This window comes from Mauremys reevesii, linkage group 20 (genome assembly GCF_016161935.1).
Source record: "Mauremys reevesii isolate NIE-2019 linkage group 20, ASM1616193v1, whole genome shotgun sequence".
NCBI lineage: Eukaryota > Metazoa > Chordata > Testudines > Geoemydidae > Mauremys > Mauremys reevesii.
The window spans coordinates 14822346-14846920 of record NC_052642.1 but is presented as its reverse complement, the minus strand read 5'-3'; the positions used below and the strand labels follow the sequence as shown (position 1 = coordinate 14846920).

The window sequence follows — 24575 nt, the reverse complement described above, 5'->3', positions numbered from 1 at the left end:
TGCAAAATTGCAAGGAGAGATCTGCGTGAATTTCCAGTAGCTCCTCACTAGGTGTGTAATCTGTAGTAGCAGGGATGCACTGGGTAATGCTATAGTTAACCCAGCCATTTAGTGTCCCTGTCTCTTCCCCTTTCTTCTTCTAATAAATAGAGTATCGTGGTTTCAGTATACATGGCGGAAGAGTTTATTGCATTTCCCATCAAGAGATAAGCTTTGAATCCATCTTCTAAACTGTATTACGTGCATCCAGGGATCTTGCCTGATTTACTATGGACGCTGAGTCCAGGATGGGTTGTCAATGACTGCTTGATTGATTGATGTACTCTTTATCCTTACTAGTTAGTGCTGGACTTGTCACCTGTCTCCTGATTTAAAGAAGCACATTCCTTTTCCCAGGGATATGTTGCTGTATGAGGGACTGATTGATATTTCTGACCCGATGACAATTTAATACCCTCTTTCCTGCTTCTAAGAAGTCCAAGTGTGGTATATTGTGATCAGGCCACAGCAGTTAATGGATGTATTGGCAATTTCATCCTCAAATCAGTCATTAAGGTCTGTCTTCATCCATTGGACAGATACAGCTTGGGCAGAAGAAGGTTCCCTTCAGGCCACCCTGCAAAAGTCGTTCATTCTACCTTCTAGGGGCAAGAGCATAGCTCGCTTTTCATTGCACATTCAGTCCTGAGCCTGCTAAACTGTGCCCGTTGTGATATTGGTTTTATGTAGAGCTGGTCAAAAATGTTCTGATGGAACAGTTTTCTGTTCGAAAATGCTGATGAGATGAAATCAGAATGTTTTTGAAATGTTCCTTTTAGTTAAAAAATGTGACGAAAAATTAGCAAAGTGCTTTGTTTTGATTCAATTGGTTAGATTAGTATGTTATATATACAACAACAGTTGAAATAAAACACTTTGATAAGGTCATTTAGATACTTCCAAACCAAATTTTTTTAGAATTTTTGTTTTGCGGGAAATGTTGACTTTTTGTTTGATTTCAGGATGAAACTTTAGAATGTCATAATTTCCTATGGGGAAGAAAATCTAGGCTTTGCCCGGTTCTAGTTTTAAGGTAGCCTGGGAGTTGCCCATGGAAAACTGGATTGAAATCCCAACAAACTCATTTGACGTAGACTATTAATGTTAACCACTTCAATCACTGACAGGCTAGCTCAAATAGAGGCTTTTCAGCTCATGGGAGCTGGTTTCAATTTCCTCACTAGTTTCCGGAATCATCCAGTCCTTGTTCAGGTTGCGTTTCCTTTCATACCTTAGTTGATGCTATGAATGGATATAATACTAAGCATAGAATTAAACAACAGGTAGTCACTGCACCTTTGCATTTTCTTTCACAACAGCATGTAATGAAGGACAAAGCACCAGCTGTAACTTTGAATTTCCTGCCTCCATCTGGCTTGTGTCACCATCTAAATGCTGATTCATTTTAAACAATATTGTTATGGATTTTTGTTTCTATATCTATATTTGTATCTAGATCAGTGTCTCCTTCATTCCAGTATTGTCAGAAGTAGGGAGACATCTGCTAACTTATCTGGGCATAATCCATATGGGATATGTGCTATAACACTGGTTAGCAGACAGTGACATGGGGGCTACAGGTCTTTTGTTGGGATGGGGGTGAGGGAGAATGGATGCTATAGGAAAGGTCCCGGATGAAGTTGATGAAAGAAACACCACTGTTACAGACATCATTGGAAGATTTAGCAGGCAAGGCTAATGAATTCTTGGCAGCTGTTCAGAATTAAGGCTTCAGTAATACTAATACTTGGCTTATGCAGAGCATCTTTCACACGCTTAGGCCACTCTAGATGAGGCCTGAGTTTAGTGCATCAGGTCCTTTGACTCCTCTTTCTTCGGCCCCAGTTGTACCACTCTCACTCACGCGGAGTAGTGCTTACTCGCATCTCATTGAAGTCCATGTGACAGTGTGTGAGTCTGTACGACTCAGCCTGCAGAATCAGGCCCTCTGATGGGATCTGTTGCATAACAGAGCACTCTTCTATTATAGGGTTGCCAACTTTGTAATATTTAAAAATCAGACACTCCAGCAGGAGTGCTAAAATCTCCCCTTCCCCCTAAGGCCCTGCCTCCCCTTCGCTCCTCTTTCCCCCTCCCTCCATTGCTCATTGCTTTTATCCTCCTGCCCTCCCTGCATGGGTCAGGAGCAACTCACCTGCAGAGCCGGGGCTGGGAGCTGCAGCCACACAATGCAGGTAGGAGGCGGCCCCGGCTGAGTAGGGACTGTTGCGGGTGATGATTTGGTGCCTCCTCGCCTCCCCCGCCCACAGTAACCAGACGTTGGGTGTCCGGTTAGTAGATCTGACTGGATATCATCAGGTCCCCTTTTCGACCGGACTTTCCAGTTGACAACCGGACACTTGGCAACCCTACGTTCTACGGGCATGAGGTTATATAACTTCATTACTGGAGCTGATCTGTAACTGAGCCGTATACTCCATAAGGTATGAGGGGAAGGTTAAGGTTGAATTCTAATGAGACTCGTGGAGTAAAAGGTTAATCAAAGGAGTAAGGGTAGTAAGCAGGGCTTTAAATATATCTATATGTATAATCACTTTAATTAAATAGGAAGCTTTAAGAATCATGAGTCCTGAGAATAAGGTTTGCAGGAGCCCCTGACGTAGCAGTGTGATGTGTCTCCCTCTGCTTGTGGGAACCTCACTGAGCTGACAGTGATCTTTTCTGATCTTACAACAGATTGCATCTAATGAGGAGCAGCCGTGTGAATTTGGACTGACACTTGAGTGCACATAATGCCATTGTAGCAACTTAGGTCAGAAATCTAAGAGGCACCCCACAAGCTGAAGTCTCTGGGAGCTGTGGATGCTCAGCTCTTCACCGAATCAGGCCATTTTTAGAAAGAACATTGGAATGGCCATGCTGGATCAGTCCAGGAATCTTCTAGCCTCGTATTTTATCCCTGACAGTAGCCAGCAGCAGCTGTTGCAGAGGAGGATGCTAAAAGTGCTGCAGACGGCAGTTACGGGAATCTTCAACAGGGAAGATTCTTAATCCACAATAGTTATGGCATTGGCTTAAGCACTGAATCACGAGGCTTTATAACCTTTCCAAAACCCTGGTTTGTTTTCTTAATATTTATGATTCTAACTCTGGATATTCTTGTTATTCACACGAATGACAGTGTACATGGATGTAGATGCTGTCTTCTGAAACTCATGTGGGGAAAATCTGGCTTTAGGATTTACTGTGGCAGGAGAAATCTAGCAGCTTCTGAAGCCAATGGGAGTAAGTAGCACAGGATCAGGCTCTCTGTAACCATTGTAGTTAAATGAATTGTATGTGATACTGTTGATTTTCAAAGCTGACATTTGGCTGAATGTTAAGTTAAAAAGACAACCATGGGAAGAACTGCCTCTGTGTTTGTTTACTAGAAAGGAAGTGATCGGCTAATTCACCCAACACCTGTATCTATTTATCTTACCACAGTAGTATATCTGTACATCTTGACAGACACACCCTTTCTGTGGGAACCCTGTGAACGAGATTTACCATCAGGGAGGTTACTCAGCCAGACCTGAACTCATCTTCGAGCACTCAACAATTTCCAGCACTGGGCCCAACACAGATGCGATTTTCTTTTCTGTCTGCAATATTTTTTCTGTACAGAATAAATGTGTCTGTTGGCCAGCTCCAGGGCTCTTTGCAATTACACCACAGCTTTCAGCTCTGTTTCTGTTGGCGATACCTAGTCAAAGGGCTGGACAAATCTTAATGAACTGAATCCTGTGAGGTGGGGAATTATTATTTTTTCCATTTCACAGAAAGGAAGAAGCAGCCAGGGTTCATATGATAGACTCCTGATATGATCTTACCTGCTTTCATTCTCTTCCCTGCTCCCCGCCTCCGAGAGCTGGCTGTGAACAAGCACTATTTTGATGATCTTTTCGCAGGCTGATGATGCCAATGGAGACTGGCCTGGAAGTGAATCACCCATTCCCCCCCACCCCCCCAAGTCTGTTTCTCTTGCATCATGAAAGCGAGGGCTGCTGCCAAGCTTCTGAGTGAATGCTAGGGGAGCATGCGTCAGTGTGGGACACATCCTTGCCTCTGCACTCCGTGGCTGCGTAAGGACCTATTGGCTGCCGAACCACTGTGTATTTGCTGTGCAATGGGCGGCACCGCGTGTGTGTGTTAGGATTTGGGGGGTCCTGTAGGCAGGGTACTTGCACTGCAGCACATGGTGGGGACCGTGTGGTTCTGCACCACAAGCAGGCTCATATAAAGTGTGAAGGCTACTGATTAAAACAGGTCCCAATTTTAGCCCCCTTGAAACTGTGGTTTCCTTAAGAGCAATTGTTTTTCTATGAAAGAGAACAACAGCAACAGACTTTTTCCTTCCTGCATTTGCATCGGTATGAAATCCACTTGCTGCAGCTCTGCTGTGTTGTCTATGAATATTTCAGCACAGATCCTTTAGGAGTTAACGGTCTCATTTACCCACAATCCCCTTGGTTCATTTGCATCAGTAAAATGTTTAGGCAACAGAAATTTGCACCCAAAAAAATGCTTTAAGATTCAACTTGCTTTACCAGGACCTGAGAACAGCTTTATCACATCATAATGAATAATGCTTTTAAATCTGCCTTGCATGGAGCTCATCCAGGAGCGTGCAACTCATGGCATGCTTTATCTTCGAAACAAAAATGTGCCCACTCTTTGGGAGCAGAGAGTCTGAGCAGATGTTAAGGGGAAATGGTTAAATGGCTGACGAGCCCATTAAAGCCTACGGGGAGATGTCATTAACGTCAGTGAGACCTGGAGCCAGGCCTCTCAGATTCCAGATCATGGGTCTGATCCTGCAAGCCTGACTCAGGGGAGGAGCCCTTGCTCAGGGGAGGAGCCCCATTAGCTTCAATAGATTGGGCCCTGTGGGCTGCAACCCACTAGTGCAGGGGTTCCCATGAGCTGTGTGAGTCTGCGACGGTGGAGGTCGGGGAAGACTGAGGGGGCTAACCCGTAATATGGAGAGAGGCTTAAGTCTTACGTGGGCACTCTGCCCGCAGGCCGTCCCCTTGCCCCACCTCACCTAGAGAGACCCCCTGCCCCTCAGAGGGGATGAATGCCACAAGCTGCCCATTAACGATACCTGCACCCTACATGGGGGCACTGGGACACAAGAGGCTCCCTGTACTCTTCCCCCCCACCTTCCAATTGTCCCCCAACACAGAGTACAGGCATAACTTGTCCCTGTGTTTTATACAGCTCTGCAATACGTTTTCCTTAGGATCCCAAAGCCTCTGTGTGCTGTAATGAAATGTGCCTTGTAAAAGGGGAATTTTGACTGGACTGTAGGGACTCCTGGAGCAACAACAACCCTTTGCACTTATATTGCACCTCTTGTCTGGGCTCTCAAAATATGTGATGACGGTTGGTAGGGAAACTGAGGCACAGAAACTGAGGGAAACGGGTGGGTAGGGAAACTGAGGCACAGTTTCAGCTAGGGAAACTGAGGCACAGAAAATGAGTAAGTCACTCAAGGCTTCCCAATGAGCCAGTGTTTGGGAAATAGAATCCAAATCTACTGAGTCACAGCCATTTATGACGCTATGAACTTGGGGGGGGGGAAATGAATGTAAAAATTGTTAGAGAACCCTTGTCGCACGGAGTCTTACAATAAACATGGACTCGATGGGCGTGAGCCAAAGCCCACTGAAGGTAGTGTGGGAGGTTTGATATTGAATTCAATAGGCCTTGCATCAGGCAGGCTCTGCCTGGATGCCTCTCACACCAAATGCCGATTGGTTTCTCCTGAGTTCTGAAAACAATTTGAATCTGGAGATTTGAAAGAAGGTTAATGTAACTTGTAAAGAATCAACGTTGCACTAGGCTCTTGCAACACTTGGGAAATGTTCTCTGCAGGAAGGAAGGAAATGCAAAAATGTATGCACACAGTTCAGGGGAAAGTTACATTTAGCATAACTGGCAATGGGGTATTGTGCAATAGTTAACATGTGGGAAGGACGTGTGGGCTAAACCAGGCTTTACATTGAACTATTTTGAGCCGTGAGAATGGAATGCTAACATACAGGCCTGCAAAGAATGAGCAAGAGTCTGATCTCACCCCACTGAACTCGCTCCTCTGTTGTTAACACCATCAACTTCAATGGACCCGTGCTAGGATTATATTAGTGTAAGCTGGTGTTACATAATTAGTCCATGTGCTCTGCACTCAGTGGGGGAGTTCAGTCGTGGAAGAGGAGTTCTGTAAAGTTACTGGTAGATGGGAAACAGTATTTCAACAGCATTAAATATTTTTTGTGATCACGTTGTAAAAGAATGATTTTTGGATAAAGGGAGTTAGTTCCACATGACCGATAATGGTGCGTTTGCAGTCACTGCCAATAGACATAATTTTACATTTTGAGATATTAATACTAGTTGCCTTAATTCAGGTTAATATTATTGTGATGGGTTGGACCCCCCCCCCTCCTGGGATGCCACCTGATGTACTGGGATTTCACTGAGCCTCTCTTGCTCAACTCAGCTTGGGTTCCTTCTCGCTGCTTTGCTGAATTAGGCTCTGTGTGAAAGGACTCCCCCAGCACTCATATGCACACCCCTTTTGGGAGACAAACCCAAAATAATACCGTCTTGCACTGTATGGAAAAACCTGCACAGCGCAAGCCCAGAAAAATCCGCCCTCTTCCTCAATGGGAAGAGAGATGTGCATGACTTCTCCACCCCTCCCCTTATAAATTACATAAACTGGGCTTAATAATAAACAAAATAAGTTTATTAACTACAAAAGGTGAATTTTAAGTGACTATAAGCGATGACAGACAGAACAAAGCAGATTACTGAGCAAATAAAGCAAAACACGCAAGCTAAGTTCAATATACTTAAGAAAAGGGTTACAAAATATAATTTCTTACCCTAAATGTTATGTTAGGCAGGTTGCAAAGTTTCTGTGGTTTAGAGTTCCGGTTATATTTCTTTTCAGACTGGACCTCTCTCTCAGTCTGGACTCTCCCCTTGCCTTCCCTTCAGGTGTCTTTTGCAGTTGTTCTTCTTGGGCAGACAGGACACAGAGAGGAGGAATTTGCTTTCCTTCCCACCCTTAAATAAGATTTGCATAAGGCCGGAATCCTTTGTTTCCCAACCTTGACCCCCCCTTCCCTTTCAGCGGAAAGTTACAAGAAGTCCCAGATAATGTTTAGCGTCAGGTGACAAGACCACCTGTCCTAGTAGTGTCACAGTTACATCCCCGGATGCCTCTCAGGAGGGGGAGAGATTAGTATCTTCATGGTTGAGTTGTTCCTTCCTGAGGGCCCATCAGATCTGAAGGCCTGTCCTTTGGTAGGTGTCTCCCCAATACACACCCAGTTGTAATTGTTACGTAGTCCATATTCCTAACTTTAGATACAGAAATGGTACATGCATACAAATTGGATAATCACATTCAGTAAATCATAACCTTTCCAATGATACCTTACAAGACCCATCTTGCATAAAGTATATCTATGTCATATCCATATTATAAGCATATTTTCATAAAGAATATGGAGCGTGGCATCACAATTATTTTAATAATAAGTGTTCCATGGAGATAGACATTTATTACAAGTCCCAAATAAATAGATAATGGCCTGGGATCTCGTAAACCACTAGAATCAGACCTCAGCTACAAGTTGACAGTACTATGTTGTATGTATACAATGTGTCACCTTTTGTCTGTAGATCTCAAAGCACTTTGAGTGGGTGTCCTATTGGATATAGTGTCTCTGCCTTTCATCATTCAACCATGAGTGTGAATTTGTGTCTCACGTCGCACTGGTTGTAGTCGGTGCCTGAGAAAACGTGCATTGCTGGGAGGCTCCCGATCCTGCAGACTAGGCCCTGGGTTGCACGAGACCTGGGTTCCATTCCTGCCTCTGCCACTAGCCTGCTGGGTGACCTGAGGCAAATCACTTTACCTCCTTGTGCCTCAACTTCCCAACCTATGAAATGATGCTTTCCTCCTTTGTAAAGAGCTTTGAGACTTGCAGATAAGAAGAAGTACTTTACAGAATATTTATCAATATAGTTGGACTTCAGTGGACCATTACTGGTCAGGGTATGAAATGACAACCAATCACAGGTTAGGAACATCAGTTCTGGGAAACAGTCACTCAATGGGACCTTCATTCTCCATAGAAATATAGAGAAAATCTATTTTTACTATTGAGTTGTGCATCCACAAATTTACTGCTACCTGTTACTGCTGGAAGGGTTTGTTTAAGGCTCTGAGTTGTGGTGTGTAGTGCGTTAAATGATACAAAGATACTTTTGAATTAAATACAATCAGCAAACAATTCATGTTGAGTGGGATATTGTGTTACTTGCTTTATGGTGTAATTGAGCAGCACGTTCTGTTTTGGGATTTCAATGAGCTGTTCATAGTCAAGGCTTTGCACCAATGAACCTCACTCTGGTCAGATAAATGAAACTTCCGAAGGAGAATGTTGAGATAGGAGACCCAAGGGCTGCTGATAAAATTGATTAAGAACACAAAGTGCATGAGGACAAAGACATTCTAGAATGTCTAACAGATCAAAAAACCCATTGGATACTTAACACACTCTTTTCTCTTTTTCAGGATTGACAAAAAAATGCTCGCCAGTCTGAAGATCAAGTAAGTAACCAGAATTTTCTGTGATATAAAGCCATATTTGTGTGATACTCCTAAATAGGGGACCATATTTGCAGATCCAGAGAACTTGGGTTTCTGATCAACTAGTTTTCCCTCTGGTTTTCAATCAGTGGACCAGATTCTGCTCTCAATTACGTTGGTGTAAATTCCAAGCCACTTGGTTAATGTCAGTGGGTTTGCAGTAGTGTAATTCAGATCAGAATCATGCCTGCTGAGTAAGCAAGCTCGGAAGAAACTTACTGACAGGTAAATCTTAGATCAGCAAAAGCAGGTTTTATTAGCTAAACAAAGGTTATCTAAACACTTCCATTCTGGAAAGTTGTATGTCCAACACTAGGGTGTGTGATATTGAGTTAAAAGGCGAGTACCAGTTCTCCCCAACAAACTATTAAGTCAGTTAATTTTTTCAACCATTCCATGTCCTTTTGATTTATGTCCTCTTCAGTCCATGATCCAGCCTTTTGGTGTATTTTGCACATATGTATAGAATAAGACGTGAAAATCCTTGATTTGCAAGCATGTGCAAACCGATTCATTTGTTCCCTTTTAATTGCGGGTCAGTAATATGGGTTTGCTGAGTAGTATGTTCTTGTAGTGTATAAGGATTCAGATTGTCACTAACCACTGTCATCCCAGCCAGCCAATCACACAGTCGTACTGTGCTACACCTACTCCTTTTGAATGGTATCTTACTCCGTGGGTAGTCCCATTGATTACAAAGTCCCATTGATTACTGCTTGAAGAGTGATTTGCTACTTATGTGAGTAAAGGTGGCAGAATCTGGCCCTTATTGATTTATCTGAATATGGTTAGTTTATTTAGATGTATAGAAATGCTAAAAAATGCCAATCCACATACTCTAGGTCCCTTTGACACTACTTTATAATTAGGGTGACCAGACACCAAATGTGAAAAATCGGGACGGGGGTGGCGGGTAATAGAAACCTATATAAGAAAAAGACCCAAAAATCGGGACAGTCCCTATAAAATCGGGACATCTGGTCACCCTATTTATAATACACCTTGAGTGCAGCTGTACAAGTGAGCCAGGCAACTTCAGCTCCAATCCTTTTCCCGCATTGATTCCCCATCTTTACAGTCCCCACGTTTGCAACATGCCCTGATGTTCCTCAGCCTCGGGCTATTTTAGACAAGAGGAGGAGAGCGAATTCCAAAGCTGTAGGCCACCCCCTCCCCTTTTTTTTTGGTAGCTGTTGTTCAATTACTAATAAGTACAGTCCTTGCTCGATTAGGGTGAAATTGACATCTGTGCAAAAGGCCGCATCACAAGACATAAGCATGACTTAAATCCCATTGAAGCCCTCAAAACAGGGTTTGAATGAGGCACAGGCTTCTGCACAAGAGTGAATTTTACTTTTAGAAAATGTAGGAAGGATTTCAGGGAAAAATGTCCTTAACAATGAGATCCATTAGACTGGTGAAAGGTCTCCAAAGGAAAGGGGTGGAAGCCTAGTTATTTGAATGACTTACAGCTGGACAAAGCATTGGAGAATATAGGTTCATAGGGTAAAATCCTGGATCCGCTAATATCCATGAAGCCAGCATCCCATAGACTTTACGGCCAGTAGAGACCATTATGATGATTTAGTCTGATCTCAAAATACTGTAGTCATTAGCTACTGGTGGGTTGGAGGGGAAATGGTTAGGTAAGATGAATAATTGGTCTTTTCCATCTTTGTTATGCTACCCTCCTTTATATAGCAGAGCTATTTTTATGCACAGCCCACTGCTTATTTTTCTTTGAAGTTCAAGGTGATTCATGTACTAAGTGATTATAATAAATACAATAACTGTCTTTTAACTTGGTTTAAGGCAGGTACTGTATAATTTATAAACTGTCAAATTTGCTTTGGGGGAAAATAAAGCAACTGCACTGGCCATCACTGACCTTTCTGGCATAAATCTATTGACGTGTCACTTACACTGTGTGATTTCTACACCTTTACATGCTGTACCACTGAATAAAGTGGGCCTGCTTTTTAAAAAGACGTGCCCCTCAATGGTTACAGGACGTAGTTGGGTTGCTTAGCTTCTCCAGTGCTTCTATTGCTAGGCACAAATTCTTTCTTTTAAATTGCATTAGGGATGGGATTTTTCAAAGGTGCACAAATCCCAGGGAACTCCACAACTCCCTTAGACTGTTTGGAAAATCCCAGTTGAAATGTGAAGGTGTCTAGTGACTTTCTGTACAGCTTCTTGCATTGCATTCAAGATAATCAGCTTAATTATACATGGAAGTACTTGGTCTTGGTCCTGTTATGCTGGGGTAAAAATTCGTCTCTCACCCCACGCTGTACCTATAATCTAGAAATATGAAGGAGGACAATATGTACTCACAGTTTGAGTGCTGCCTTTATAAGACTTGTCTTGGTATTAGTCTTTTTGCATTTTGTTTGCTTTCACTTGTCTGTTGAAAGGACCCAATGGTTCTTAGGCTCTGATCCTTTTTAGGGTGCAGAACCGTGGAAGGTGCAAATGTACGTAAATACAAAAGTACGTGAAATCTGATCTCTCCCTGTGAAATCTGGTCTTTTGTGTGCGTTTGCCCTATACAATACAGATTTCATGAGGGAGACCAGCGTTTCTCAAATTGGGATTCCTGACGCAAAAGGGAGTTGCGAGGGCGGGGAGGTCACAAGGTTATTTTAGGGGGTTGCAGTATTGCCACGCTTACTTCTGCGCTGCTGCTTTCAGGGCTGGGCAGCTGGAGAGTGGCGGCTGTTGGCCAGGTGCCCAGCTCTGAAGGCAGCACCCCGCCAACAGCAGCGCAAAAATAAGGGTGGCAATACCATACCATGCCACCCTTACTTCTGCGCTGCTGCCTTCAGAGCTCGCTGGCCAGAGAGTGGCGGCTGTTGACTGAGGGCCCAGCACTGCAGGCAGTAGGGCAGAAATAAGGGTGGCAATACCATACCATCCTTACTTCTGCGCTGCTGCTGGCAGAGCTCTGCCTTCAGAGCTGGGATCCCGGCTAGCAGCTGCCCAGCTCTGAAGGCAGCGCTACCGCCAGCAGCAGCGCAAAAGTAAGTGTAGCAGTACCGCAACCCCCTCTACAATATCCTTGCCCCCCCCGCAACAACTCCTTTTTGGGTCAGGACCCCTACAATTACAACACTGTGAAATTCCAGATTTAAATAGCTGAAGTCATGAAATTTATGATTTTTAAAATCCTATGACCGTGAAATTGACCGAAATGGACCATTCATTTGGTAGGCCCTAATCATGGCTTTTGGTGTTGAAAAGAGTGGGAACATTAGGGTAACCCAGCTATGGCGACCACAGGTCTTGTAGCCACTGTGTGAGCTAGATCTACTTTGAGCAAAGTTAGATGAGACCATGGTTAGCGTACTGGTGGCTGGTCTGTGATAGCATTTCCCTGAAACTACTAGTGGTGGAGCGTCACTGGTGGGAACAATGTTGGGAAGTCTTACAGAAAAGAGGCAAATGGTGACACAGCCATAGAGTGCAACAAAAAGGTGTAAAAGTAGCATTATCAATTTATTTTGCGGATGATGAGTACACAGGGTAAAAGCCTAGTGCTATTACTACAAACATTACAAAATGTATTTCATGGTCCTCTTTAATTATAACTACCCCTGGCCAAATCTGGATCCGCAGCACCATATGGGACACTTGCTTAAGGGCACACATCATCCTTCGCTTCTTGCCTTGACAGACTGTCCAGTCACCCTGGTTAGGTTGACAGCCAGCCACTTCCTCCTGGTAAACTTCTAATGCCTTCTTGGATTTCTGCGTTATGGATAGATTTAATCACGTCCTGGACATTCGCCACCTATGAGTCAGTGATCTAAAGCAAGAACATTCCCTGCTCTAGGCTATTGCTGCTTGTCTTGGCTCTCATTAGAGTTCTTCATCTTGTTCTTGATAGCTAGGATTTGAACGCGATTCCCATCTACCCTCACTACTACGGTGTCCATTTTACTATCGATGAATTGGAGACCATCTTGGAAAAATAGGAACAGGTTTTGTCTGATAGCTTTGCTGAGTAACACTGACCAACGTTGGCCAGCCCAGGAATTCTGCCAGTAAGTTTTGCCTTAGATCCATCCACGGTCATTCCTGTTACTTGTTTAGCCTTAGAGCAGCTACTATTACATCTCCTTTTAAAATCTAACCATCTCCACAGCTTGGGGCCTGATCCAAATCCAATTGAAGTCACTGGAAATCTTCCCAGTGTGATTGCTGCATTGTCAGAACTATATTCTGAGAACATTTTGCCAGGGTTTTACTCTAGAGGTTTGTCAGTGAAAGCAAACAGTTGCCTGTCTTCATGTCTGAGGATATTATAAGAGCTGTTTGTCTGGGTCCTTTGGCAGCCATCACCAAGACAATGTGACCTTTGCATTTCCAGGGAAGAGCCTCAGGAAACTGACCAAAGAAAGCATCACACTTCACTTAGTAATAACTTGAACTATGAGCTTAGAACAGAAGAACGATGGCCGGAAATACAGGGCCTGAACTGCAAAGGGCTGAGCACCTCCTGCAAAAAACTGAGCACCCACAACTCTTCTGGGTTGCCCAGCACACTGAGTCAGACAGAAGTGAGATGAATTGCCCAGAGGTTTGCCTAACTCTTATTGTTTACTCTCTTGTTAAGTATCCCAAATCTGCCAGAGTGAATTGAATCTACCCTAAAACAGCTTTCGCCCATTAGACAGAAACAGAGCATCAGCACCTTTCCTTTGAGCTGGGGCCAGCCCAGTGGTGGCCATCGCATTAGCTAGTGTGAAGTTCATGACCTCAAATCACTAGCTCTGCCTCATTCCCTGAAAAGAGGGTTTTCGATGCACACGGTGATTTCTGTGGACGTTGCCCTTTCTGTCTTGCACAAAGGATGCTGGATACATTTCTGGAGAATGAAGAACTAGTGCTACTGATGGGTTAGTAATAGCAAATACTTATGGTGCACGTATATTGTATTCGATGCAGGCCAAACCTTAAGGCCTTTCCTCAGGTCTTGATCCTGCAAAGGGTTCTGATAGCAGTATGGTCCATGCTTGCAGATTCCATTACAAGATAAGTCTAATTCCTTATTCTGGTGATGTTGCCTAGTGGGTAGGGCACTGAAGTAAGAGTCAGAAGACCTGGGGTTCTAATCCTGGCACTGCCATTGGTCTACTGACTGGTCTTGGGCAAGTCACTTAAACTCTCTGTATCTCTGTTTTCCTTCCCACTCTTTGGTTATCCTATCTATTTTCTTATAAGCTGTTTGAGGCAGGGACTGTCTTACTATGTGCACGTACAGTGCCCTGCACAATAGGGCTGCAATCTCAGTGGGTATCTCTACGCATTACTATAATGCAAGCAATAGTACTCGGGACATGCTCCCACTGAGTTTGAGATAAGATGTATGGGTAATTAATCACTCTTGTATTTCCTCTAAAATCATTTCTTTATTTAATGGGAAAATATGCCCAAGCCTCTTTGGGAACCTGCTGTTTGAGCCTGCAATGCCCACCATAAATGGCCCAAAAGAAATTCAATGAATGAGCTCATCACTAGAGTTTTTTTTCAGAATTAATGGGGAGGTTAAATCGGGTTCCAATGTCTATAGCTTTGAAAAAAAAAAAAGATCCCTATGGAATTTTTCTGTGGTGCCAAGAGTGATGTAATTGTTTCTCTTGTGCTGCCTTGTGCAGGATTGTATTTCTAGGGGCTGTGTCAATTGTTTGTTTGCCACTGACTCGGGTTTCTAGAAACAATTCTGCTATGCAAACGTATGTTTAACCTTCTCTACCCCAACACACCGGTCCATTAACAGCGGTACAACACTGGGCGCAAAAGGCTGCGTACGTGTTAACTGTTGATATTATTTTTATTGCACCTGACCTGTGTTGTAGGCAACCCTGCTAGTGATCAAAATATCAGGCCTACCCTGGGCTTCCAGCTAGCTCTGTTGAAACCTCATGGGAATGTGACTGGACGGCAAAGGAAAAGAGTGAAGTAGTCACATGCTTATAAAGGAGATAGGGAAGCCGTGCTGAGCTGTGACTGCATCTACACTGGAGCTGGAAGTATAATTTCCAGCTCAGGTAGACGTACCCTCTGCACTAGCTCGGAGCAAGCTAGCGCACTAAAAATGGCAGTGTAGCTGCAGCTGCACAGACAGCAGGACGGGCTAGGCCCCCTGTGTGCTTAGGTTTTCAGATAGGATTGTACTCAGGGTGTGTAGTCGGTCTGGCTGCCCACCAAGACAAGGCTACTCTGCTATTTTTAGCATTCTACCTAGATCAAAGCTAGCTCAGGTATACCTAGACATGCTGCAATTGTGCCTCCGGATTGCTGTGTGGACATACACTCCTCATACACAGCGTAAAAGCCAGATGGAGGAGATGGTTAACTGGGGCAAAGGCATATGACTAGGCGTAACTGGGTGCAGTTAGGCTAAAGAAAACTTTAAAATGAATATGACTTGATGTCACAAGGTGCTGAGAACGTTGGCCCTGCCTGCTCCACAGCAATGCAAAGCATTTAAACGTCTGTAATTTTAAATATTAAGCAACAGAAATTGGAAGAACATGAGGCCAGTGGGACTGCTCAGATGCTTTGCTGGTACAGAGTCAGAATGTTCAGCACCATGCAGAATCAAGCTCAGAGTGAATATCAGACAAATATCCTAAGGGAGGAAGCTGTTAGACTGTGAAACAGCATCACAAGGCGAGCGGTGGACGCTTCCTGAAGCTAGTTACCAAAGACCAACATGGACCAGGCCCCAGAAAACACTGTACAGAACATTAGAGAAGTTTTAGAGACCAACACTGTGGGCTGGATGGGTCTGTTCAAGGGCTGGTTGGGAAGATTTTTCTTTTTTCCTGTGAAATATTTTAATGAAATTTATTTATTTTTGTTTCATTGACATTTTTCTTTGAAAATATCCAAGTTTTCATACCCCCACAAAAACCCATTTTTCCAGGTTTTCATGTGTGAAAAATGTCAAATTTTTACATTTTTTTCACTGTGAATTTTCAGTGAAAATGGAAATATTTTTGTGAAAACTGGTTCAGTCAGAAAGCCATTTTCTGTCAAAAAATATTTTTTTTAATGGAAAATTTCCAAACACCGTTAGTCTTCTCTCTCTCTCTTTTCAGAGACTTAAAAAGTTCAGGTTCCCTCCCCCTGGCTCCCCCTTCCCCCAAAGAGGTAAGTCATCAGGCTGTAAATATTGGATGACAGTTTCAGTTTCCATCATTGTGAAAAATTAGGGCCGGATCCAAAGCCCATGAAAGACAATGGGGATCTTTTCTCACAGACTACAATGGGATCAGGCCCATAATAAATGGAGGCTACCTGCTTCAATTTTCCATTGACCTCTTCTGCTCTTTGTTGGGGTGAGTGTCCTTGGCATGATTCTCTTCAGGATGGACCACCCCAAGACGTTCATTCACCGCCATGGGTTGCCCAAGTGAAATTTTCATTCTTGTTACTTCTGCTTAGGGTTGGGGTTTATTATGGCAAAGAGCTAGTTATGTTTAACATGCTCCTCATTTCCATTTTGCATTGCTTATCAGCATCACAGCTGTGTATCACTTCTGACTGAACTCCCCCTTTGAAGAAGACCAATATCTGGCATTCTTTTTTCAGAATGCATTTTTAATCACGGCAAAAAGTATCTGATTGTGTGATCTCTTTCTCTCTCTCTGTGTCACATCTATATACACACACATACGTGGACTCATATGACATAATAGAGACCGGATTGAGAGCCAGAGACCTCTCTTCTTTTTCTGCACTCAGAAATTAGGGGATTGCGCAGCTTTTCTTCTTCTCTGGTGTTATTAGCGTCAATTACGTCAGCAATCCAATTAGCTGTCTGCTGATGGGCTGAAGGAGAGGGTTAGGTCAGCCAGGCTTGTTCCCTCAAACAGCCTGCGGAGATGAATTTCTTGCAAGGAAATTGATTCTGTGCGCCTCTGAAGCCGTCAAGTCATGACAGAGAAATGAAATCGATCACCTCACGGGCAGTAGCTAAGAAATGATATTTTAAGCATTTATGAAATGAAAGCAAAGGTTCATTGAATGATGCCTTTTTGGGGGAGATCAGCTGCTGTTAAATCACTGCATTTTTCATTGCTCTCAGCTAATAGCTACTGTTAGAGACAAGCACCCCTTGGTTCACTGACACCCCAAGAGTGTCTCTGTAGGAATCATACATGTTGGCTTCTGGAGTGAAACAATTCATTTTAGGGGCTGTTCCTTTTTGCAGGATCACAAGCAACCCAACCCTGGTTTACCAAATGCCTTAGAACATGTCTAAATGCAAAAGTTGTACCACTCTTACAATATCAGCCCCGTCTGTACTACGGAGCCTGTGCCATTCTGGCCATGTTGGCTTAGACACAGCATATGCTGACAGAAGGAGGAATTATACTGGCCCAGTAATATCACCTCCCTGAACAACATTAGCTATGGTGACAAACACTCTTCTGTCAGCATAGTCATGTCTACGGGGGTGGTGGTTGCCAGCATATCTGTTATCTAAGAGGTTGATTTCCTTCCCCCCCCCCCCACACTCTTAGCTAACAAAGCTGTGCCAGCGAAACTTTGTAGTGAAGACTAAGCCATAAATATAGTTAAAGCTTCTCAACTCCTTTAATTTGGATGCAGTTAGAGCAGTATAAAGGTGCCTATGTCTAGTTATTTCCATATGGGCAGGGAACTGAGGGACCCTTTCACTGACAGAGCGGAGTCCACACCAGGGACTGTGCCTCCGTAACTAATTTGGGTGAGATATCACACCCTTCACTGACCTAGTTCGACCGATACAAAATCGGTGCATAGACCAGGCCATAGAAACATCCCGTCTGTTTGAAAGGATTAGGATTTTGGATAAACAGCGGGGCAATGTCTGGTGGATAAAATTCACCTGTGTGCAGAAAGGCTGCAGAGGCCTTTGCTTGTTCTCTGTATAGGGTTAAATTTCAACTTGTTCAGGGGCAGGGCATGATTTTCTCTTCTGTATGAGGACTGTGATGCTCCTGGCAACGAGTCAGGCCTCCCACCTAAAAAATGCAAGTTTTTCACACACAAAAGAGAAAAGAAACCCAACAAAAGCCCTTTTCCCCACCCCCGTCTAGTCTGCGTCGCATCCCATAGACTCAAGTCAACTCTCACATTCAAAGCCGCGTTGTGTGACATCCAGCTGACGGGATTCGATGTGACAAATTGTCAGATAAAGGACAAGGTGACTTGCCAGGTCACCGATGTATAAACAAAATAAAAAAAACCTTTCCCTGAGATAGTCTAGGCTGTAGATTATTTCCAAGCAAGAAGCCATGACTGGAGACGTGGGGCCAGATCCTCAGCATGTGTAAATGAATGCCAGTAGAGCTAACCCCCAGGCCCTTGGTTCCTAGCGAACCATTAAATTGAGCTGTCTGCGATGCAGGAGAGACCACAAATAGTGTTTGTGCGGCTTCTCCCACAGACATCTCAGCTAACAATGTAGCGGACCTCTTACCCCACATTCCTTAATGCAAACCTAGGGCTGTATTGTGGCTTTTGAAACCATGGTTGTGTAATGAGTGGTAGCGGGGTCTTGTCCCAGTGGACTGCGGAGGAAGTAGGTGCCGAAGCAGTGATTGCTACTCTTTTCTACAGGCATAGTGTGTGCTCTCTTCCCCTCCAGCGTGGCCTCAGACTGCCTGGTGTCCCCTGTCTGGGTTTTCTTGCTGCTGGGATGGCTTCCATCTTGGTTGATACACTGGAGGCCTCCAGAGCTAAAAGCATGAGCTAGTGTCCAGACTCGCTTGGTGGGACTGGAACAGACTCCCATCCTCTGCAGATCAGGCACAGAGGGGGACAGGGAGCAGACTCGCCGATGAGTTACACTCTGACTGCTCTTTGCACTTCTACTCAGGCATCTTAACTACCGGGAGTTTAGCTAACCCTGCCCAAAGGGCGAGTAACGGGCTTGTTTGAGCAGCAGCACACAGGGCCGTGTTGGGAGAGCCTGGTTGAAGGATGGGGGTGTTTGGTAGCATGGAGGTGCGCTGACCCAGCGTGGGTGATATTCATCTCAGTGCACAGGGTCAGTTCAAACCCACGCACCATGTGTGCAGTGTGTAGGCCTCGTCCTGGCTCTCTGCATCGAGGCGGGTTTGGCTCGATTCGTTTTGGTGAACACCCAAAGAAGCTTGTTTAATCCTCACTATTTGCAGCTAATTATTTTCTGAAATGCACAATACTGCTGGTTTGTGGGCAGACTGCCTCATTAAATGTTTTTCTCTAATGTGTGCCCAGCTTGAGCCACATTAGATATTTGTATGAAACTTTAAAAAACACCCTCTATTAAAAATAAATGATTATGGCAGCCTTGTAGCTGGGATGCATTTTTCTGGGCTTAGGCAATTTTTTTCCTCTGCGTTTTGCTAATAAAATGACAAGCTGCTTTATGCAAGGCAGGGGTCACTTAGAACATCAATGTTTGTTTCAAAAGTGTGGGAGTGAATGAACATTCAGCAATTGCAGATTTTGGCCCCGATCCTGCAATTGCATCTATGCTGGCAGATCCCAGCCCCCACATGGAACCTGCTACAGTTAATTGGGGCTCCATGCGAGTACCAGGGTCGCAGGCATGGGTCCGCTTGCAGGACTGGGGCATTACACACTCAAGCCTTTGGGCCGGGGGCTGTTTGTTACTAATATGTTCAGACGTCACCTTGCAGAATAGGATCCCAACCCCGATTGATCTCTGGGTGCCATGGAGACACAATTAGTACTTAGTAATCAAGTCTCTAACTGGCAGAGTTCACCCACTGTGCAATTCCACAGTAAAGAAGACCTGCTCCTACTGATATCAAGGAGAGTTTTACTATTCATTTCAATGGGAACCAGATCAGGGCTTAGTGAACATAATGGCCCAAATGTCGGCTTCCTGAAAAAATGGCTGCACATCCTCCACAAACACAGAGCCTGATCAGCAGAGGCAGAAGCTCGCTTTGAATGGGGGGGTGGGGGTGGAGCGGACGTACTTGGCCTGGGAGGGAGGTAGGAGGGTCAGGAATAGTTGGTGGAGTGGGGGCGATGCTGAAATTTGGGGGTGGGTGGGTTTCTACCTGCTCCCTGGCCCAATCCTGGGTGCCATGGCAGCTGCTGCAGCCCCTCTGGGTCCGCTCTCACCTCCACCCCCTGCACGTGTGCACAGTTTACGGGGAATAATGCACAGGCATGGAAACATAGCTCCCCCCTCAATATTTCCATTGCGCGGTGCTAAGCCCCCACCCTTCCCACTGGCCCGCCTGCTCCCACTGTCTGTGAGCCCAATCCTGTTAACGTTTACCACCAAGCTGTAGTGGAACTTCTCATGCCACTTAGCATAGACCAGGGTTTCTCAAACCTCATTGCACCATGAACCCCATCTGACAACAAAAATTACTACACAACCCCAGGATGGGGGACCGAAGCCTGAGCCCATATAAGTCCTGCTGCCCCAGGTGGAGGGGGAGGGGTGAGGAGACAAAGCTCGAGCCCTGCTGCCCCAGGCTGGGGCAAGGGGACAAGGCAGAAGCCCAAAGGCTTCAGCCCCAGGCTGGGGGCCTGTAACCTGAGCCCCGTGACCCAGGGCTGAAGCCTTTGGGCTTTGGCCCCAGGCAGCGGGGCTCAGGCTTCAGCCCCGGACCTCAACACGTCTAACACCAGCCCTGGCGATCCCATTAAAATGGGGTTGTGACCCACTTCGGGGTTCCAGCTCACAGTTTGAGAGCTGCTGGCGTAGACAATAAGTGTGTGCAGGTTCATGTCCTCATGCTGTGAAAGACGTGGTAAAACACGCCTGGGTCTGCCAGACTCCCTTCTGAAGGCAGCTGTGCTGCTTTCGCATTAATGCCTGACTCCTCTGTGCTTTGCGCTTATGCCTCTTGATGATATTCCCAGCCTATAACCTTGGTCAATGTTGAAATAAATGGGCAGGTGGAGATTAGGTACAAAGTTGCAATAATTGCTTCTGTGTGTGGGCAGAATTCACATGTCCTTGCACGAAACATTGGAACAGCAACACAATGCAATTTTGGGTGCTTAGATACTGCAGCAACGGACACCTTAGAAACACCTAAAATAGAAACGGGAGATAGATATTTACTGTATAAATAGAGCTCATGGCTGGTTAATTCTGTAAGTATGCTGTCCGCAGTGCACCATTAAATTAATTAGCATGGGATCTCATTAAGATCCTGAGCCCAAGACAACTGCTGAGCTAGAGGGGTTCAGAATCAAATCCTAGGTCAATGTTACTTGTGATACCAGAATATATGCTGTACTTTAGCAGATGTCAGAGGAACCTGATCTTGCTCATTGACTTCAAAGGGCGTTGAGGGTGCTCAGCACGACCCGGGTGGCACGTAACACCTCTCAGGCCCAGAGAGGTGTGAAAACAACTGTTAGTGTGACAGATGAATTTCAGGAAGTTGTGGAGTGGGGTGTGTGTGTGTGTGTGTGTGTGGTGGGGGAGAGTCAAACCCTGTTTTGCTGTGGGAGGGTTGGGCCTAATGGTTGTATGGAATGATTCGAGTAATGACACTTCCATTGATATCTCTCGGAAACATGTGGTGCTGTTTCCCTTGTACGTGTGGTTTGCAGAATGCGGTTTGTTCTTGATGCTTGAATGACACAATCATATCCCAGCTCTGTTAAAGACTGTGTGGGGCCCATGTGTCTCCCTTTGAATTTTGTTACTTTTTTCATAATTACACATGCAACTAATGAGAGGATTATTTAAGAGTCTGAATAAACTGCACCTTTACCTAAATCTTTTATGAATGACTGGAATTCAGGAGCAGGATTAGTTCACTACAGCTAGTTATGTTGGTCCTGGAAAAACATGGAAAGGTCACTTTAAAATTTCTTTTTTTTCCTGATATGGTCAATGAAGGGGGACAATTTACTCCCACTGCAACAAGTCTTACTCTTTCCCCAGTTCTCTTGCAGTGAAGAAAATTGAGCTCCTTATATCTCCTGCCCCCTTTCCCAGCATGCACTGCTGAAAGCCCTGCCAATTCCATCAGCCCTGGGAACTACAACTCCCAGAATTCCATTAATTTGGGGTTGAAACATGGAAAAGGGCAGTGACAGGCCTATACTTTGTCTTATTGGCCAGAAAAACTTGTTATATTTTTCCAATCCATGTTGTTTTTCAGCCTTGTCCTGGGAAGACAGTGCTGGGAAGGCAGGTCAGACTCCAAGGTCCCAATCAGTTGCTCTGCTTAGACCATCAACTGTGATGTCAATTAGTGCCAAATATTCTAGGGAAACTTGGGTTGGGATCACAAATCCACTTCACCCAGGGCCTACCAGCGGGCAACTTTGTCACAATTGAAGTGGAATGGATTTGAATTGTCCGAGTAAAGGGAAATGGTAACGAGATTTGGAGCCTATCTCCAGGGCCATTCTGTCTTCCAGAGGAGATCCCTTTTGGATTTGGTACAGCATGTAGAATATGAAAGCTTAAGATTAAACTAGCCTATCCTGGTAGTTTTTGTTTTTATTGTTCCCTTAAATAGGAAATTACTAGTCCCTTTTAATGTATCAGGATGATGGGAATAAAAATATGAGTCCTCTTCTTCATGAGAAATCCTTATTTTTATGAGTCATCCCATTGAACTCAATGGGTTCTCTCCCACTTGGGTGGAGTTTCGCTTGGCTAACCTCATGTGAGTGAGAGGAAGATGGGAGAGCAGGATGACTAAGGCTTTGCAGGGTCTGTTGTTTACTCACGATTAAATATTGTTGCAGGCTCCGCAGATAAAGTTATTGTAATATTTGCTTTGTGAGTCTTCAGCTCTGTGCTACCACAATACTGCATTTTTTGTTGCCTTTGGAGTATCCATGGGAAATGATTATATAAATTGCATTAGTAGAACAAGAACTTGAGCGAAGAGTGAAATAGATAGATGTGGGTGGGCTATACCGAGTATGTGAAATCCAACCACTTGAGCTGGACTCACCAACCTGGGACTCGGAAATCAAATCAGCACATACAATTAAGTCTTGTGTATATATATTTAACTACAGTAGTGGCTCAAACTTGAGGCTGCAGGCAAAGAGGACACAGTGCAGGTTGTAGGTTTTGGTACAAAGGTGGCATAATGCACCCCCTCCCAGCTCCATTTGCTTCCTGTCCCAATTCTGAGGCTGCCATGTACACAAAGGTAAGTTAGAGCAGCTTGAGGGCTGCTCTAGGGTACATCAGCTGCCTATGGGGATTGCTGCAGCATAGGAGCTCCTCAGCCATACTGTCTTTCCTCCAGCTGTATCCCCAACATTGGCAGCAGGGAGCGGGTTGATGTAGGAGCCAGTACATCAGCTCTATGACTCTAGAAGATCCACCTTCGATGGGGTTATGCTGCTGTATTCAGTTACCCCAGCTGCATGGCCAGCATGGTGCAAACCCACCACTGCCCTCTTGGTCGTCATTGGGTATTGTACCCAGGAACTCCAGAGCTAAAGCTTGAGCCTCCCCGTCCTGAGCGAAAGGCCTAATGAGGCCAAGATTTAAAAAAAATGATCAGTGATTTTGTATACCTCAGTCTTGGGGTCCCCATTCTGAGATGCCTTTAAAGTGGCTGCATTTTCAGAAAGGGCTGAGTCCCCACCCTCTGAAAGTCGGGCCGTTCAGGTGTTGGGCACCCATATCCCTAGTGCCTTTTGAAAGCCTGTCTCTTGCCTGACAGCTGTTGCTAGACTCGTACCCTCTGAGGATCAGGCTCAGAGGAGGATCAGTAACAGAGGGTTGTAGCTGCACCCTATGATCTGGCCTGGGACCTGTAAGTAAAAACGCGGCAATTCAGACTAGATCATAGTGTGAACCCGCGATCTGCAGAGCTAACTGTAGTAGTGGGGCATTGTTAAAAAACTGCACCAAATGAGGAGCCTGCAGACAGCAAGAATATTGTCTTGCCCTGGTCTGTTATCCTGAGAGATGCGCTGTTATTGTTTGAATTAATAGACTCAGACACACAGGTGGCACCAGAGCTTAAAAGCATTTTTTGTCTCCCTTTTTTTTTCTTCTTCTTCTTCCAAATTTGGTTTTCATTAGTTACCATGGTAACCGCGAACATGTCTGGTGAGGGATTTGAACTTAGAGAAAATGAGTAGACATTACGAAGTGGGAGCGCTAGAGAAGAAAAGGCAGATTCATACTGCTGGCGTCTTCGTTAGCAATTTGGTTGGCCTAATTTTATTAAAGTAAGCTTACCTTGAGATGCAATTAGCGAGTGACACTCTGCATGAAGTCAAAGCGTAGTCTGGCTGCTGCCTCCTGCTAGCACCCTAGCCACGGATAACCTGTCATATTCCCCATTCAGCCGTCAAAATGCACAGGAAGCTCTGGTGAGTTGTTCTTTTTTAGCGTATTATATTGCGGTGGCCTGCTGTGACACTCTAGAAAGCTTTGGAACTCCGAGAGTTGCTGAGTACACGGTTCCACCATTCCCTTTGTTTTCTGAAGCAGGATTCACAGAGGGCTTAATGATCGCATTGTACAGTTTGCTGTGGATGTTACAGTTCTTCAAGACCCTGGGGTGAGGCCCTTGGGATACTGGAGAAGGGAAGGACTCCTGCATCTGTGTTGCAAGGGGATACTTGCAAAGATTTGGATGGCTTGTTACCTTACAGATCCAGGGAATAAAAGATCTTTTAAGGTTCACCATTGAGGACAGTGATATTTATGGGAGAGAAAAAGGTAGCCTGTGGTCCTTCTTTGTAAATAGGACTTGGAAATATTTTGCCCTGCACCAAAGTGAATTTTTACATTTGATCTAAGGGCTCGTCTACACTTGAAAGTTAATTTGGATTCAGGTAGGGTGTGAATTTAAAGCGGAGTAGCTATTCCTGACTGACTCCCTGCGTGGGC

At 44.8% G+C, this 24575-nt stretch overlaps 1 protein-coding gene across 5 annotated transcripts in view; it reads left to right on the top strand.

The window, feature by feature from the left end:
- RAP1GAP2 (RAP1 GTPase activating protein 2) overlaps positions 1–24575 on the top strand; it is a 294972-nt gene that overhangs the window by 86801 nt on the left and 183596 nt on the right. For all 5 annotated transcript variants that reach the window (XM_039508034.1, XM_039508032.1, XM_039508033.1 and 2 more), the window contains one exon: positions 8636–8671. In XM_039508034.1, coding sequence (XP_039363968.1) covers positions 8649–8671 — 23 coding nt within the window. In that variant the 5' untranslated portion in view covers positions 8636–8648. The remainder of the gene's footprint in view (positions 1–8635; positions 8672–24575) is intronic.